This window comes from Cicer arietinum, chromosome 8 (genome assembly GCF_000331145.2).
Source record: "Cicer arietinum cultivar CDC Frontier isolate Library 1 chromosome 8, Cicar.CDCFrontier_v2.0, whole genome shotgun sequence".
Classification (NCBI taxonomy): Eukaryota; Viridiplantae; Streptophyta; class Magnoliopsida; order Fabales; family Fabaceae; genus Cicer; species Cicer arietinum.
This window is the reverse complement of record NC_021167.2, coordinates 24,631,829-24,649,936: the sequence shown is the minus strand read 5'-3', so window position 1 is coordinate 24,649,936 and position 18,108 is coordinate 24,631,829. Positions and strand designations below refer to the sequence as shown.

General features: G+C 26.7%; 2 protein-coding genes across 4 annotated transcripts in view; both read left to right on the top strand.

The window, feature by feature from the left end:
- LOC101511115 (protein argonaute 1) overlaps positions 1-1,544 on the top strand; it is a 7,714-nt gene extending 6,170 nt beyond the window's left edge. For all 3 annotated transcript variants that reach the window (XM_012711760.3, XM_073364196.1, XM_073364197.1), the window contains 7 exons: positions 32-94; positions 171-234; positions 329-464; positions 554-627; positions 706-800; positions 958-989; positions 1,095-1,544. In XM_012711760.3, the coding sequence (XP_012567214.1) occupies positions 32-94; positions 171-234; positions 329-464; positions 554-627; positions 706-800; positions 958-989; positions 1,095-1,312 (682 nt within the window). In that variant the 3' untranslated portion in view covers positions 1,313-1,544. The remainder of the gene's footprint in view (positions 1-31; positions 95-170; positions 235-328; positions 465-553; positions 628-705; positions 801-957; positions 990-1,094) is intronic.
- A 1,781-nt stretch (positions 1,545-3,325) lies between these two features.
- Positions 3,326-12,660, top strand: LOC101511421 (sucrose synthase 5-like). The gene is made up of 14 exons (XM_004515201.4): positions 3,326-3,512; positions 4,338-4,625; positions 5,439-5,631; positions 6,033-6,151; positions 6,807-7,023; positions 7,634-7,729; positions 7,850-8,023; positions 8,310-8,426; positions 8,784-8,950; positions 9,177-9,401; positions 9,967-10,533; positions 10,916-11,054; positions 11,422-11,612; positions 12,193-12,660. Exons 1-14 carry the CDS (start codon positions 3,406-3,408, stop codon positions 12,341-12,343), a joined length of 2,751 nt encoding a protein of 916 aa, XP_004515258.1. The 5' UTR covers positions 3,326-3,405; the 3' UTR covers positions 12,344-12,660.
- Positions 12,661-18,108: the final 5,448 nt, after the last annotated feature.

Here is an 18,108-nt window from a genome sequence, read left to right as displayed (position 1 = left end):
TATATATATATATTTTTTAACTTTTGGCTAGGGAGCTTCTTATATCTTTCCGGAGGGCTACTGGACAAAAGCCCCAGCGCATTATATTTTACAGGTATGTTATGTTTTGCCGTCATGTTCATTTTCAATTGTTTTATGATAATTCTAAAATGCTAAAATACTACTCGCAGAGATGGAGTCAGCGAAGGACAGTTTTATCAAGTTTTGTTGTTTGAGCTTGATGCAATTCGTAAGGTAAAGGATTTTTGCTTGGTTGGTTCAGCAATTTCAATGAATAATTTATTTTGACCGTGCTTAACTTTTCATCTTATCTATTTCTCAATACCAGGCTTGTGCTTCCCTTGAACCCAACTATCAGCCTCCCGTGACTTTTGTGGTGGTTCAAAAACGTCACCATACTAGGCTCTTTGCCAGTGACCACCGTGACAAGAGTTCTGTTGATCGAAGTGGCAATATATTGCCTGGTATTTACTCTCGACTTATTTTGCATGATTTTGCTATGAATTTGCTTCACAAGTCTGATGCAAAAGTACTGTTCCTGGAAAATTTGCAGGAACCGTTGTGGATTCTAAGATCTGTCATCCGACCGAATTTGATTTCTATCTTTGCAGTCACGCCGGAATACAGGTTAACTTTTGCTTTTTCTTGGTAATAATAATTTAAATTTGAATTGTTATTGTGTCCTTATATCAATGATATTTGCAGGGGACGAGTCGTCCAGCCCACTATCATGTGCTGTGGGATGAAAATAATTTTACTGCAGATGCATTACAAAGTCTCACAAATAATTTATGCTACACGTAAGTAACAAACTAGTAATCCAATCCAGAATTTTCATTTGTTTTTAACAAACTAGTGAACCTTTAAACTTAATGTCATTTTTTGAACATGATATTAAATGCTTTTTTTGAGGAAACATGATAGTAAATGTTGGTTACCTTTTATTATTTTCTGCAGATATGCCAGATGCACTCGGTCTGTTTCAATTGGTGAGTTTTCTTTCAATCATATATGAAAACCTAAGTAAATTCACGGAGTTACATATGTTGTGCTTGTCATTAACAATGTGTATTTTGTGTGCCATTTAATTGCAGTGCCCCCTGCTTATTATGCTCATTTGGCTGCATTCCGTGCAAGGTTCTATATGGAACCGGAAACTTCCGATAGCGGGTCTATGACAAGTGGTGCAGTTTCTGGTCGTGGTATGGGTGGCGGTGTGGGGCGTAGTACTCGGGCACCTGGTGCTAATGCTGCCGTGAGACCCTTACCCGCATTGAAGGAGAATGTGAAGAGGGTCATGTTTTATTGCTGAGGACATATTTGAAGTACAATGTCATTTTGCTGGTGTTTGTTGTGTTGGAAGTATAATCTTATATTTAAGCGTGTTTGAACAATTTTCTCGTTTTGCTCAATTATCTGTCATCAATTCTCGTACTTGATGATACATACTATGATGTTTAATGTTTGGATTGTGATTTGAAACTATATGGATGTATGTTACATTGCTTTATGGAACATGGTGTTTGAATTTATGTTTGATTGAATTGAGGGAATTGTTACTATCGGTGCCAATGTATGGCACTTCCTTCATAGCTACTGACTGACTCTCATTTATTAGCATCTGTTAGTGGACAGGCTTTGGTAACCAATGTCATTGTCGTTGGCTGTGGCTTATCTTCTATGCTTTCATTGTTGGATGGCACTTTTTATTGTTATTACTGTCAGGTTCTTGTCTCTAGATATTTATAATTATTTACTAGTATTTTATATGATCATAATTATGTCTTCTCTTGCAAATCAAATTAGGGAAGGGCTATCTATTACCTTTGGGTATGGGTTAGTACATTAGTTTGGTAAGAGGATTACTAGGATCTAATTTTTCACTTTTTAGGCTTTTGATGATTTCGAGTTCATAAAATTATCAATACACAGTTGTCAGATTACTAGTTGTTTGGAGTTAGGTGATCTTCAAAGGCTTTTTTTAGGTGAATGTAACAGTTGATGAACCCTTTGGAATGGTCGATAATGATTTGATTGAAGTCTTTAGAATAAAAATGAATAAAATCTCAAACAGGGTGTTGTGCACTTTTAACCTATTACTTAACAAGGTTCTCAACCTTCTGAATCAACTCAATGTTGCAAGCCTTCTCATTCGAGTTCATAAGGCGTCATGCTTGTAAATTATCTATCAATGCCTATAAGTTTGTAGAAGCCCTATTAACCAGCCAATTTTCATCAACTCCACAGTACCAATACTCCATTTGTTTGTTACCTTCACGAATTAATGGTTAAATGATGGACACCACCTTCTAATGTTTGATTCAAATGTGGGACGATCCAAATCAAAAATTCACTACTTGCAACTTTCTATGAGCACTCATATATTTGTATTTTTGATTTTTTTTAATATTTCCATATTGAATAAATTTTTAAAATATATCTAAAACATATTAACACTTATCAAACACATAGGAATGTAAGTCCCAAAAATATTATTTCAAAAAAATGTGAATTGATTCCTTAAAATAAACATCCTCAGAATATATGGTTATACCGTCATTCTTTTGTCTTTGAAAAATAACAAAATGTATTTCAAATTTTACTAATTTGATGAAAGATTTTATTATAGTTAAATGAAATTCGGGAATCTGTTCCTTAACTGCTTCAATTTTTAAAACATTGATATTAAGTTTAGTTAGTAACTCTACTACAAAGGTATAATTGAAAGTAACAATAAAAAATCTATTGGATAGTTTGAAATGAAACTCTGTAAGATTATTTTTTTGTTCACATTATATGCAGGAAGAAAAACAGTACAATGTAATATCAAACAAAGAAAGATGGGGGTTTACTAGAAAGTTAATTTAACATGTCTATATCAATTTAATTTAATTAAATAATTTTTACACTATCAATCAATTAAAACAGTTAAATTATTATTAACATTTGATTTTATCACATATACTTTTAAAAATTACACATATAATTGATTATGACGTGTCAACTGTATAAATTTTTTTACACTATAAGTGCGCATGAAAATTAATTTCTTTCAACAAACTATATGGACATCAGAAAACTGCTAAATAACAAGAACGTGTGGATTTGAAATGGAATAAAGCAAAGAACAAAAATGTTACCTCATAGAACAACTTCATATCCCTTAAACATTCTTTGCCTCCACCTTTTTAAAATAAAATAAACACAAAAAGTGCAATCTTTATTTGCTTTTCTCCTCATATCACCATATCTCACACATTCTTTTCTTGCATTATGTTTTCCTTTCATGTAAATGATATATAAAATTCATTATAAATATCTATCATCACAACACAAAATACTACATGCACAAAATTGTTCTCTCTCAATTTGTTTCTAAGCTATTAATTTGCAAGTGTTATTCAAATGGCTTCTACTTCAAGTTTAGGTTTGAAAAGATCAGATTCAATTGCAGATACAATGCCTGATGCTTTGAAGCAAAGTCGTTTCCATATGAAGAAATGTTTTGCAAGGTACACTTTTTGTAAAACAAAATTTTATAGTAAATTAAATAAAGAAAAAGTAATTTGAAGAATACAATCATTATTTTGATTACATCAAGAAAATTAAATGAAGTTAACTAATATTCTTAACCAGTGTGCAAATCATTAGTTTATATTTGAGTTTAGAGAGAATATATCGTTTAATTTAAGGTCATGCACATGGTTTAAAAAAAATGAATTACACTTATTTTCAAGGTAAAATAATGTTTTTTAAACTAAAATATTGTTATGATATAAAGTAGTAGCTAGGTAAAAAATACTAATTAATGTAAGTCACTATATTATTAAAAAAATGAAATTAGTGTAATTGACCTATTTGAATTTATCTACTGACATAACTATTTGTTACATTCTCTGAGAGTTTATGAAAACGACTTATGACATATTTATAAATTGTTTTTGACTTATTTCTACAAATTCTTTAGGATAGTTTATTAATATAGTTTATAATTTAAATGTAAACAATTGACTTCATTAGTTAATTTTATACCTTTTGTTATTTTTTTTACAAAATCTTATGATATAAAAACAATTTATACATAAATATTTATATGATAAGTGTTTATGATACAAACACTTAATTAAATTGTTTATTCAAATAGAAAATTAATATCCTTTTCAATATTTAAAAATGACAATTTATTTAACACAAAAGCATATTCCAAATATAACACATGATATAAGAGGAACCAAATAATGTATGTTATATAGTGTTTTATGTTGTTTTTGTGTTCAAAATTTTGGCTTTTTCACTTCATTCTTTTAACTTTATACATGATGAAAAATGTGAAACAGATTGGTTGGAAGTGGGAAAAGGTTAGTGAGACTAAATCATATAATGGAAGATGTTGAGAAAACAATTGAAGACAAAAATGAGAGGAAAAAACTTTTGGAGGGCTTATTTGGATACATCCTCAGTTGCACTCAAGAGGCAGCTATTGTTCCACCATATGTTGTTTTTGCAGTAAGGCCTAATCCTGGCTTTTGGGAATATGTTAAAGTGAATGCAGATGATTTGCAAGTTGATGGTGTTGAAGCTTCAGATTACTTGAAGTACAAGGAAATGGTATTTGATGAGAAGTGGTAAGTGATATTTACACTATGTTTGGATAAATAATTTAATTAAATAGTTATTATGTAAGTGCTTATGTATAAGTTATTTTTATAATAAAATATGAAATAAAGTTTGACTTTTTTTTTTATAAACTATAAATTATTTTTAAAAGCTCCCGTGAAGAACTTTTTAAAATAAATTGAAAACAGTTTAGTTAAATACTTAGCATAAGAGTTTATCATATAAGTGTTTATGTATAAGTTAATTCTATGACAACAGATAAAATAAATTCAAAATGTTTTTATTAAGTTATAAACTACTTTCTTAAGCTATCCTAAAAAAATTATCAAAATAAGTTGAAAACAACTTATGACATAAGTTGTTTTCATAAATTCTTCTAAACAATTTTACAAGTACTTATGATAATAAATAAATAGCCTGATTATTACCAAAATAAAATGAATTACGATATTTAATAATTTAGAGATTTTTTTTTATAAAAAAACCCAAACTATTGTTTGTTTGTTGTAACAAAAATTTTATGTTTTTTTTTTTTTAAAATCATCTATAAAAATAATTTTTATAAGAAATTACTCGAAACAACTTCTCATTTTTAATAACAATTTTTATGTTTTTTTTTTTCATATTCAATTTAAAACCTATAATAAGTAAATAATTTTTATAATAGTTTTTATAATTTTTCTTTTAAAAATTGTGATTATTTTTAAAAATAAGCCGACCCAAATTGTTTTTGGGCTAACCATTATATTTTTCTTTGTGTGAATGTTAAGTTGACTCTTTGATGAGGAAAATGGTGAACAAAACATGAGTTGAATATGCAGGGCAAATGATGAAAATGCTTTGGAGATAGATTTTGAAGCTATTGATTTCACCACACCACATATGGCTCTTTCATCTTCTATTGGAAATGGACTTGATTTTACTACTAGAATCTTGACTTCAAGGTTGACTGAGAACTCACAATGTGAAAATCCATTGCTTGATTATTTATTAAGCCTTAATCATCAAGGAGAGGTAAGTAATTAAAGGCATAAGAATATCAAGTATTGAGAAAAAAAATAAACTTTGCTTCTTAAATGATTGATCTGTTATCACTTATCACTGTAATCCTTGAATGTATTAAAATTACATAAACATATCAAAACATGTTTTGTTATTTATTTTGGTTATTGAATATTTATTTTGATAGTTTAATCCTCGAATGTGTCTTCTATTAGGTTATTTGATCGATGAAATTAGTAAGAAAATAGACATTTGAGATGTGAGTGTAACTTCAATACATTTAAGGACTACAGTGACAATATTTCGCGTGTTTAGAGGCAATAATGACTATTTACTCGTTGAAAAAATAAAGTAAAAATTAATTTTAATAAATAAATAAATAAAAACTTTATATTGTTTTTACCATATTGCAGAATCTTATGATAAAAGACAGTTTGAATACAATACCAAAACTTCAGCAAGCACTAAAAATAGCAGAAGCATATGTATCTGCACATCACAAAGACACACCATACCAGAATTTTGAAAACAGGTCAATATCTTAACTCTTTTACTTTATGATTATATTTTTGTATTAATGAACAAAAAAAGTACACATAAAAAATATTGGAGAAAAGGTTAACACTTTCAAATTGAGTTGAATATATACTATAATGCTTGTGAAGTTTTCCAATTTTTTTTTGAAAGGTTACACATTATATGTCTTTAGATCAATGTATTTCATATGAAAATTCTAATAGTAACGCATAATGCAACATTTGGAATCAGAATTTTATGCAGTCTTGCAGTCTGGACTTTTCTGTCCATCTGAACAAGATCAGATAATTCAAATTTCAAATTCAAAAAAATATTTAAAAATACTGACCGTAGGACTACATCCAATCAAAATCCTAACATTTGATCTAAGTTAAAAGTTATTTTAAAAAGAATCATGTATTAACATTAGAATATAATTTATATACACCGTTAATGTAAATTTTTTTTGTACATTACTATTCAATCATAATCGTCAAATTATTAAAAATATTTGACTTTAATTATAAATATTTATAAAATTACACATCTGATTAAATACGATTTGTTGAAAGTTTACACTGACTGTGATTGTGTATAAAAATTAAACTCTTTTAAGATTATTATTAGGCAAAACTATTTATATAATTGATAATATTTATTTATGTGTGTAGGTTCAGAGAATGGGGATTTGATAAAGGGTGGGGAAACAATGCAGGAAGGGTTGAAGAGACAATGAAAATGGTTTCTGAGGTATTAGAAGCAGCAGATCCAATTAAATTGGAATCACTTTTTAGCAGGCTTCCAAACATGTTCAACATTGTTATTTTCTCTATTCATGGATACTTTGGTCAAGCTGATGTTCTTGGATTGCCAGACACTGGAGGACAGGTTTTAATCACTCTTTTTTCAATCATTCAATCAAAACTTTGTTGCCTAATTTTTGAAGCTCACTTTTCTCGTTGTTGGAGCAATTTGAGACAGTGATCTAATCGATGTCTGTTTGGTCAAAATACGAGAAAACAAATATGTGTCTCAACTAAACTCTTATTTGTTTTAATTGGTTTTTGTCAAATCAACACCGATCAAGTCAATGTCTCAATCATAAGGACGAAAAGAACCGTGAATTTCTATTAGTGTTGTCAACAAATTGTAGTTTGTTCAAATTCTGCAACACTACAATACTATAACACTGCTATAGACATTATTTGACAACACTTTGTACTAAATAACGTATCGCAGAACAATAGACATTTGTTCAAATTCCGCTACGCTATAGCACTGCTATTTCCGTTATGTGACAACACTCTACTTCTAGAAGACCACCACATTTGGTTTTCTGAGTGGTTTTTAAGTACTGGTCTACAGTAAAATTTGCTCCTTCAGCATAATTAAATTTTATCAAAATTATGGTTAACTTTTTTCTTCTTGTGTAAACAAACACTGTATGACATTGAAAGTTTTATAAACTGAATAATCTTTTTCATTGTTGGATTAACAGGTAGTATATATTCTTGATCAAGTAAGGGCATTAGAGGAAGAGTTACTCCATAAGATTGAATTGCAAGGCCTTAATGTGAAGCCTCAAATTCTTGTGGTATGTTACTAATACATAAAAAAAATACAAATTATTTTACTTAGAAAAAATTCATAAAAAAGTATAAGCCATCACATTTCTTGTTTTCATCATTTGATCTTATGTTCCATGCATGCATAGGTTACACGTTCGATACCAAATGCAAAAGGAACAACATGTAACCAAGAACTTGAACCTATCATCAACACTAAGCACTCTCACATTCTTAGAGTCCCTTTCTATACTGAGAAAGGAATTCTTCACCAATGGGTGTCGCGTTTCGATATCTATCCTTATTTAGAAAGATTTGCTCAGGTACGTGCATTCTGTTTGTTTTAATCTGTTGCTTTTGTAGAAGAATTTTGTTTCTATTTATTTTTTGTTTTTCAAAATTCAATCCAGTATTAACTAAAAATAAAGAGTAATACAAACAAAAAGAACATGTTATCAGAAGTAACAAAATTTATTGTTTTTTTTTATGTATAAATTACTTTAAAATGACAACTAAAAAAGAACGAGATGTATTTGATAAAAGAATGCAATAGAAAATGTGTTTATGTAGTTATGTTCCACTTTTTGGTCATGTTTTTATCATAAACAGGATGCTACTACAAAAATTCTTGAACTTATGGATGGAAAGCCTGACCTCATTATTGGAAATTATACTGATGGAAATTTGGTTTCATCCTTAATGGCTTCTAAACTTGGTGTAACTCAGGTTAGCTTGATTTTGACTTTAAGTTCTGTTTGGAGAAACAACTTCTTAATTAAACATTTATAGCATCAATGCTTATTTATAAGCTATTTCTATAAAATAAAGTCAAGCTGTTTTCTTAAGCTATTCTAAAGAGTTTGTGAAAATACACTGAAAACAACGTATGTACATGACATCTCATAAGCTGTTTCTATAAACTCTTTTAAATAGATTCATAAGTACTTATATTGGTAGATAAGTCCAAATAAGTTGATCCAAACCGACCCTTAAGCGAAAAATTCAGCAGTGTACATGTACATTCTTTTCCTATTACCACTTTTGAACTAAAACTTGTGTGATATTTATCCATAATGATTGAAGGCAACTATTGCTCATGCTTTGGAGAAAACAAAATATGAAGATTCAGATGCCAAATGGAATAGTTTTGATGAAAAGTATCACTTTTCAAGTCAGTTCACAGCTGATATAATCTCAATGAATGCTGCTGATTTCATCATAACTAGCACTTACCAAGAAATTGCTGGAAGGTTAACCTTTTTCCTATTGAATTATACCATTCTTATATAATATCTTATGGTAAATATCTTCATGTCTAAATATATTTTTAGTTCATACATATATATCTTTTTTGCATTTAGTCCCTATAGTTTTTTGTTTTGCGTGTTTAGTCCTTGCAGATGTATCACTTTTTGTTGTTTTGTTTTAGTCTCTGTATCATGAAGGTAACACTTTTTCGTTGTTTTGTATCATCAGTAAGGACAGGGCAGGACAATATGAATCTCACACTTCATTTACCATGCCGGGACTTTGTCGCGTAATCTCAGGCATTAATGTATTTGATCCAAAGTTCAACATTGCTGCACCAGGAGCTGATCAATCTGTTTATTTCCCTTTCAATGATAAAAAACAAAGATTGACCACTTTTCAACCTGTCATTGAAGAACTACTTTATAGTAAGGTTGAAAATGAAGAACACATGTGAGTCTCCTTCTAGTCTTTTCTTAACATCCACTTTTTATGTTATAGTAATGAGAACATGTCATTTGTAATTCCATTATTCAAACTTGTTGAGTATGACTCACAGTTGACTGATAAGTGACTCATAGTTTACAACATAAATCTTGTAAACTGGATCGTAGTATTTAAACACAAGTTGTTATCTGAAACCCTAAACTTGAATTATAATTAAAAAAAAGTATGGCATCTATTCTGCAGTCGGAGGCTTAGGCACAATTCCAAAGTATTTAAATACATAACGTAATCTATAACCCTAAACTTGAATCATAATACAAAAGCAATGCAACCTCTTTGCAGTAAGAAATTTGGGCAGAATTTCGTAGTATTTAAACACAAATTGTCATCTGTCACCCTAATCTTAGTCATAATAGAAAGGTATTGCAGTTGTTCTAGAGTCAGAGACGTAGACAAAATTGACTGAACCTCGTGATCAAATCTCGTTTATTCTTTATTTGCGTTTTTTCGTATTTGTTTTCTTTTGAATTGAGATTAATGTTCTAACAAAACTAAAATGTGTATGGAACAGTGGTTTTCTGGAAGACAAGAAGAAACCAATAATCTTCTCAATGGCAAGATTTGACAAAGTGAAAAACATGAGTGGCCTAGTTGAGTGGTATGCAAAGAACAAAAGGCTAAGAAATTTGGTAAACCTTGTGATTGTTGGAGGATTCTTCAATCCTTCCAAATCAAAAGACAGAGAAGAAACAGAAGAAATCAAGAAGATGCATTTCTTGATGAATGAGTACAAACTACAAGGTCAATTCAGATGGATTGCTGCACAAACCGATCGATATCGCAACGGAGAGCTTTACCGATGCATCGCCGACACAAAAGGAGCTTTTGTTCAACCTGCATTGTATGAGGCTTTTGGTCTCACAGTCATTGAAGCTATGAACTGTGGATTACCAACTTTTGCCACAAATCAAGGTGGTCCAGCTGAAATTATTGTTGATGGTGTCTCAGGTTTTCATATTGATCCTCATAATGGAGATGAATCAAGTAACAAGATTTTTGAATTCTTTGAGAAGTGTAAGACTAATGTTGAACATTGGAACACAATCTCAAAAGGTGGTCTTCAAAGAATCAATGAATGGTAAATTATAATCAACAAAAGTACTATTTTTTCGCTGTTAGAAATTAGAATTGTTAATATTATCAATATTTTCTTGAAGATAGGAATCGAACCTACAACTTCTTTATCACTTAATTTCTTAACTCCCTCATCCCACCCACCAATGTCTCCCGTATCAGTCTTTTATAAAGGTTACACTCAAGCCTAAAAGAAAAATTCTCTGAAAGACTATAGGTTACACTTAGGCCTTAAATTTTTTGTAAGTCAGGCGCATGCTTTGCAAAACCTAGCTTGACCTACCCTCTTCCCACCGCTACCACTAACAAAAATAGTACTTTAATTAGCAACATTCGTATATGGTTGGATTTGTTATCTTTATTATTATTTGTGTTTTTTCTTGTAGTTATACATGGAAGATATATGCAAAGAAAGTGTTGAATATGGGATCAATTTATGGGTTTTGGAGAAGGTTGAACAAACAACAAAAGTTGGCAAAGGATAGATATATCCAAATGTTTTATAATCTTCAATTTAGGAACTTGGTAAGTTTGTACATATAATCCTTCATTTGTTCTAAATTAAGGTTCCATATGTTAAGTTTTTAGGAGTTTTCAACTGTTTATTACAAATCTTTAAAAAATATCAGAATTTAAAATAAATCTTAAATCTATTTTAAACTGTCAAAATTTTAAGATCTAAAAATTCATTTTGATAAATAATTTATTTTTCAAAAAAAATGATTTTTATTTGAATAAACATACTGTCAAATACAAGATGATTTTTTTTTTTCTTAAAATTTTTACAAAATAAATTATCCAATATCAAAATCATATTTTTTTATTTATAATATGTAACAAACAATACTAAATAACAATTGAAACATTATGCAAAAATTTAATTGCTTGGCAGGCAAGAAAGGTACCAATTCCTAGTGAGGTACCTCAAGATCATCAATCAATGTCAACAATTCCAGCCAAAAAATCAGAAGCAAAAGCACAATCTACTTTCAAAGGGACTGATGAAGCACAAGCAAAAGCTGAATCATCTCAAACCCAAATGGTAGCACCACCATCCAAAATCGATTCTCACTCAACACCAAGGCAAGTCATATATACAAATAGCTTAGACCTCATGTGTTAAACTAAAAAAATATGCTACAATTTACCTAAATAAAAAATAGCTTAATTACACTTTTCGTCTCTAACCCTAAATATTATAATGGTGCAATTTTGTTCGGAAGACTTCAATGACGCAATTGGGTCTCCCAAGTATATTTTTTTGTTACAATCATGTTCCTCCTTCACTCGACATTCCAATTTTAACGTCACCAGACTACCTGGTATGCCATTGTGGCCAACACGTGTTGCACTTGAAGATTCATCTCTTGTTACTCTAGTGTGTCACTTAGGACACTGATGTTAAAAATTGGACAACCTAACTGGTGATTGAAGGAATGACCTGATTGTTACAAGATAGTTATTTAGAAATTTAGTTCATGCACTTGAAATTTAAAGAATCAAAATTACACAATTGTTATACTAGAAGGACTAGGAAATAAAAACATGGAAGAATATTTGCATGCAATGTTAATAAATTTGAAAAATATATTTTATATGATTTAAAAGAGAAAGAAAATTATATAAATATTTTGCATATATTAATTGGTGTTTGGATTTGTAGGGATGAAGCTTCAAGCAAGGAACTAGTTGCTTCTAAAGAAAATGGGGGTGTTTTGTTTGGATTAAGTTGGTTGCTTCCAGGAATTGCTTTTATGTTAATAATTCATTACCTCACTATATATTTGGAACGTTTATTCACAAGGGAGCAATAATAATAATATCTAAGATGGAATCACAATCAAATGTGGATTTAATTTTAGTTTTAACTCATTTGTAACTTTACCTTCTTATTTCAATTTTATATTGTAAATGATTTCAGTGGTACATAACAAGTGTCATTTCAACAATGCACATTGGAATTATAGTGGCATTTGAAGTCAAAATATTTCATACTATATTTAAATCCTTAGAGTTGTAGCACTGATTTCTTTGAATAATTAATTGTTAATGATATTCATGTACAAAACCAATAATTAATAATGATTTGTAATTGTAGCTTCTAATTAATATTATATACGCTTTTAATTTATTATATTTTTTTTTATATTTATGACATTTAAAATATATTAATAATTAATAAAGATAATTTAATAATATTATTATTTTTTATTTTATTTATAAATTTTTTAAAGATGTGTGCAACGGTCAAATATAATTATAATTGTTATTTTGGGATAGAGTATAATAGAAGACACACTAGTATGTTAGATTTAAATACTTTTTAAGAGCTACTAATTTGTCAATTCATTGATTAAAAAAAAGGTTTAACATGGGGTCAATATAATGATATATAACAAAACAAATATTGCTGAAAAGACAATACACTTATTTCATTTAATTATCAACAATCTATTCAATTAAGATGACAATTCACGGGTAAAACTAATCGCATAAATATTTGATAAATTGTGATGCAAATTTGAAATCAAGATATCTATCTTTTCATATCTAATAGAGTTTCATTTTTATGGAAATTTTTTTACATAAATGATGATCAATTTTATAAATATTTATAAAAAATATCATATATTATTAACAATTTAATAGTTATAATTAACTAAGTGAAAAAAAAAGATTTATATTAAAAATATATATAAATTAAATTATATTTAATATGTGCCAATTTTACTTTTAAATTTTTTAAAAGAAAAAAAAAGCAATTCAATAAGTCAAGTTCAAAATAAAAAAAGATTTTGAACTTTACGTTATGACGTGCATAATTAATAAAAAATTAATATTTAATTTAATATGCTGATAATAAATTTAATTTACCTTAAACATAGTTAGTGTTATATTAATAGTGCAGCTGGAATAATTTATTTGCATGCTATGCTTGGGCCAGTTTGGTTGACGCCAGATATGATTTCTTTTAAAATATTTTTCATATTTTTAAATACATATTTAAATTGATGAATTTAAAGGTGTATATTAACCAAAAATATATTTAAATTGATTAATTTAAATACACATTGAAAAGAAAAAGATATTTTTTCTTGTCAAATGTACCCTTCAATAGAAAGTTGAAGGCTAGTCATTCGAAATACAAAAAATTATTTAAGAAGTCAATCTCTCTCCTTAAATATTCTTATAATTTTATTTTCTAATTTTATTCAAATAAGGTCAAAATCTTATATTTTCAAGGAAATAAAAGTTATAATTAGGGCTGACACAAAATATTTTGAGACCTAAAACCATATTTAATGCAAGGTCTTCATTTTTTTTAATAACATTTTATTTAAATTTATTTTTATAAACTTTTGAGTGCTAGTATAATTTTATTCAAAGTTAATAAATTCTATTTAGTTTTATTTGTTTAAATTAAATTTATTAAATCTATTTAAAGCTGTTACAAAATTAAAGACTGATTTTCGTGGCCAAAAAAATTAAATTTGTCCACTTTTTTAAAATAATGATTTCTTTATCTCTTAAACTCATTTAAACCTCCAAATCTAAATCACTCGTGACTTTCAATTTATGCATAAAGTAACACAAAAAAATTGACAAATGATCAACCAACCATCTAATTTCTTGACATTTTACCAAAAGTTTTGCTTCCACTAGTGTTATGTTACTATAAGTCAGTTTTTATTAGTATAAAATTTACTAAAATATACTACTGAAATATCAATAGTGTATTTTACATTATATGAACAAAAATAGAGGGCAAATGAGTAATCTCTCAAACTTTTTTTAGATTTAAAATCATTTTTTCAATCTCTTGAATCTTGGGCCGGCTTGATTATAACTTCTTAGTTTTACTTTTTTCTATCAATTTGTTTTTTTTTATTTTATTTAATATTTTGAACATTTATTATTTTTAAACTAAAATAAATTTAAAAATATTCTAAGGAATCACAAGGATTTATCAAACATCTATAGTGGGAATAATATTTCTAGAAATAATTTTCACAATAAGTTAATGATATCCATGAAGTTAGTGAGTCACATATACATTTCTTCACTACATTTATCCTCATAAGTTTACTTTTGGAGGTATACTATTTTTTCCATTTAGAAGTTTACTTCAAGATGTGTTTTGGAACCATGCATTTGTAGTGTTCCACCAATAGTCATATTCATAATTTCTTTGATTTTTCGCCCCAACTATTTCCAATGTGCAGTCCAATTAAACTTTCCTCTAGTCTAGAAGACATTGCTAAAAAGAAACAAAATATATTTCTACTTGTAAATTTTGATACTTAAGATTAATTACATAATTTGTTAAAAAAAATATAACAAAATGTAGAGAAGCATGAGAAGAATATTATATTTGATTATATATATATAATACTTATAAAGAAGAATCATTAATCATTCTTCATTAATATATAACTATAATAATTGTAATATATTTTAATTTGTGAGTTAGGATATGAACAAAAATATTATTAAAAAAATTTAAAATAATTATAGGCTTTCAATAATCAACAATTTAAAAACGTTTTCTTAGTGGCTCTTTACCAAATACCGTAATTTATAAAAATACATGATTTTTAATGTCACAAAAATTTATTTCATTTTTTTTATTCTCTTTATCTTTTATATGATACATATTTACACGTATTTGTAAAGTATCTCATAAATTATTTTATAAAAAATGAAAAATAATAATTTTAATACTATTTAAAGACATATTCACAAATATATGTGGAGTATTAATATTAGATACACCTTCAATATTAAGTATCTTAGTTTCATAAAATTTAAGTTTAGTTACAGTTTTGATACATCTATTTTTATTTATTTACAAAATTAATCTCGACAATTTTGATCATCTTTAGATTTTTGAACTAACAAATGACGATTTGATACAGTTGATTTCATGATCTATTAATTATTCACATGTAATTAATTAAATTATAAAAATAATTTTTTTTTAAAGTTAAAAGTTAAATTTTTATAAAATTTTATTGCGATTTCATAAATATTCTACCTCATCTGTCATATGTCACTTTATTTAAAATATATTACATCGTCAATTTTTTAATTAAAAAATTCAGAATGTCATATCAACACTTTGATATTTTAAAATAAAAGAATGTGAATTAATAAAATATAATAATAAATAATTATAATTATAACCTTCACAAGTAAAAAACCACCCTGCATATGACTTGTTCCGCTTGTAACATAAGAGAAGAGAAAAGAGAATAAAAAAAAGCTAAAATACTGAAAGGTCCTGTCGAATGATCTGTCCCACATAATAGTTTATTAACTATATATTAATATTAAATAAATATGCTTATAAAGAACATTAATATGCTTTTATAAAAAATAAAGAATATTAATTTGCAGAATATTCCTTGTTAGAAGCTGCCTTGAACTGACTCATTCAGACTCTTCTTCTCAATTGCCTCAACTCTTTACCTTCTTTTTCATTCATATATATATATATATATATATATATATAATTTTTCGAATTGATTTTTAAAATATTTAAGTATATTTTTTAACAATAAATAATTTTATTTCTTTTGTATTATTTGAAATTAAGTTCTACTCAAATAATTGTTTATTTTAAGTATTTACTCTGTTTTAGTAAATATAAGGATGAAAGAAATAATTTGTTTGAATAAAGATTATTTTTTTGGTACAAAAATAAAAAATATTTTTAAAATTTTAGTTTCGATATAATTTTTTTTCTTCTTAAAATGAAAATTAATTTCATTTCCTTTTTTGGTAATATTTTTATAATTTTTTTTTTATAATTTCATTAGTTTTATTGCTTATTTTCTTTTGATCTTCAACTATTTTTTTTAAAGTTAAAATTTTATTAAAAATAATTGAAGAAATAAACCTATCTCAAAAAAAAAAAAGTGCCAAAAATGAAAACTCACAAACTTATAGAACAATTTATCAAAACATTTCTTAATTTTGAACAAGCTATTTTCGTTTTTCACCAACCTGGTCTCTACCCATTTCAACTACTTCAAAACTTCGTTTTTTGGGTTAAACTACTTATAAATTATAATCATGCATAGTATATGCTACACCAAAGTTTCAAGATGTGATATTTTTACTGCAAAAGGGGGAGAAATTGTGAGACTAATTGTTTATGGTGAGAACTATAAATCAATAATTTGTATATTGAAATTGTTTGTTTAGAGATTGTTTTTAGAGTCTAATGGCAACTACTAATTAGCTGTGACTACTAATTAAATTTTCAACAATAAAAATCATCAAGACAATATTTATAAATAAAATTATGAATTTTTTGTTAATAGTTTTGTTGTTTAATTAAATAATTGAATTTAAGTGATTAATTAATGAATTTAAGTTAAAAATGAATTCTTAAATTAAATTTCAAATAATATACTTATGAATAATTGATAATAATAACAATAATAATAATAATAATAATAATAATAGTTTATAACAATTACAATTAATTTTTTTTTATAATAACTTATAAAAATATCCTTAATTGAATTCAAGTAATTAATGAATAAAGATATATTTTTCAGATATTATGAGTTATTATATTGACTAAAATAATTTTGGGTCAACTCCAAATTATAAGACTTTCTTTCTCTTGGAAATTGGAGTATTAAGACAAAAAAAAAGTTATTTCAACAACTTTTTTTTTTATAAAATAAATTGGACAAAAGGGAAATTAATTAATATTAATTAAATTAACACAATAACTATTTCAGAAATGGTTATTAATTACGGATTTGAATTCTCCAAGTTCATTTTCTATTTTTTTTTCCCCAATTAAATATTATAATTTTTTATTTTCTTCTTTCCTAATTAAGTATTATAATTTTTTATCTTCTTCTTTCCTAATTAAATATTATAATTTTCTATTTTCTTCTTCCCTAATTAAACACTCTCCCTACTCATTTTCAATTGTTGTTTCATGAACAAGAAAATAATCTTATTATTCTTTGTTTTGAATTTTCAGATTACACTAACTAATTTTTGTGGATACTATATTTCTTCCTCCCTCTAACATATATATACTAATTACTATCATTTATCTTTGAACTATTTTTTGTATTAATGATACTTTTGCTTCATCAATTATTTTAAACTTAAATTATAGATTCAATCTAACAATATAATATTTATCACTTGAATTAATATTTAAATATTATTTATATACTTTTTCCGATCATTATTATCATAAAAAAACTTAAATATTGACCTCTATTATACAATAAAATAAAAAGAATTATTTTTTGACAATTTAATATCATTCAAAAAATAAATTAATAAATTTAATTTATATTTTATATAAAAATTAAAAAATTAATTAAATTTCTTAATATCCTAAAAATAATTTATTTTTCTTATAAATAATAATAGAAAGAAATATTTTTTCTAATAGGTGACTCACTAATCCCGGAAGTGATGTAGTACAAGATAATCTCAAAAGACAAGTATATAGGAAAAACAAATTCTAAAAAAAAAAATAAAATAAAAAAAAATCTTCAATTTAATTAGTTTCCTTTTGCAACTTGGTCACACACTCTTT

What these genes read in the sequence shown, in the direction of transcription:
- LOC101511421 (XM_004515201.4), top strand. Translation starts at nt 3,406, where the DNA reads ATGGCTTCTACTTCAAGTTTAGGTTTGAAAAGATCAGATTCAATTGCA. An exon ending in TACCAAGAAATTGCTGGAAG is followed by an intron (nt 8,951 to 9,176) that starts GTTAACCTTTTT and finishes TTGTATCATCAG; the next exon opens with TAAGGACAGGGCAGGACAAT. An exon ending in ATCTTCAATTTAGGAACTTG is followed by an intron (nt 11,055 to 11,421) that starts GTAAGTTTGTAC and finishes ATTGCTTGGCAG; the next exon opens with GCAAGAAAGGTACCAATTCC.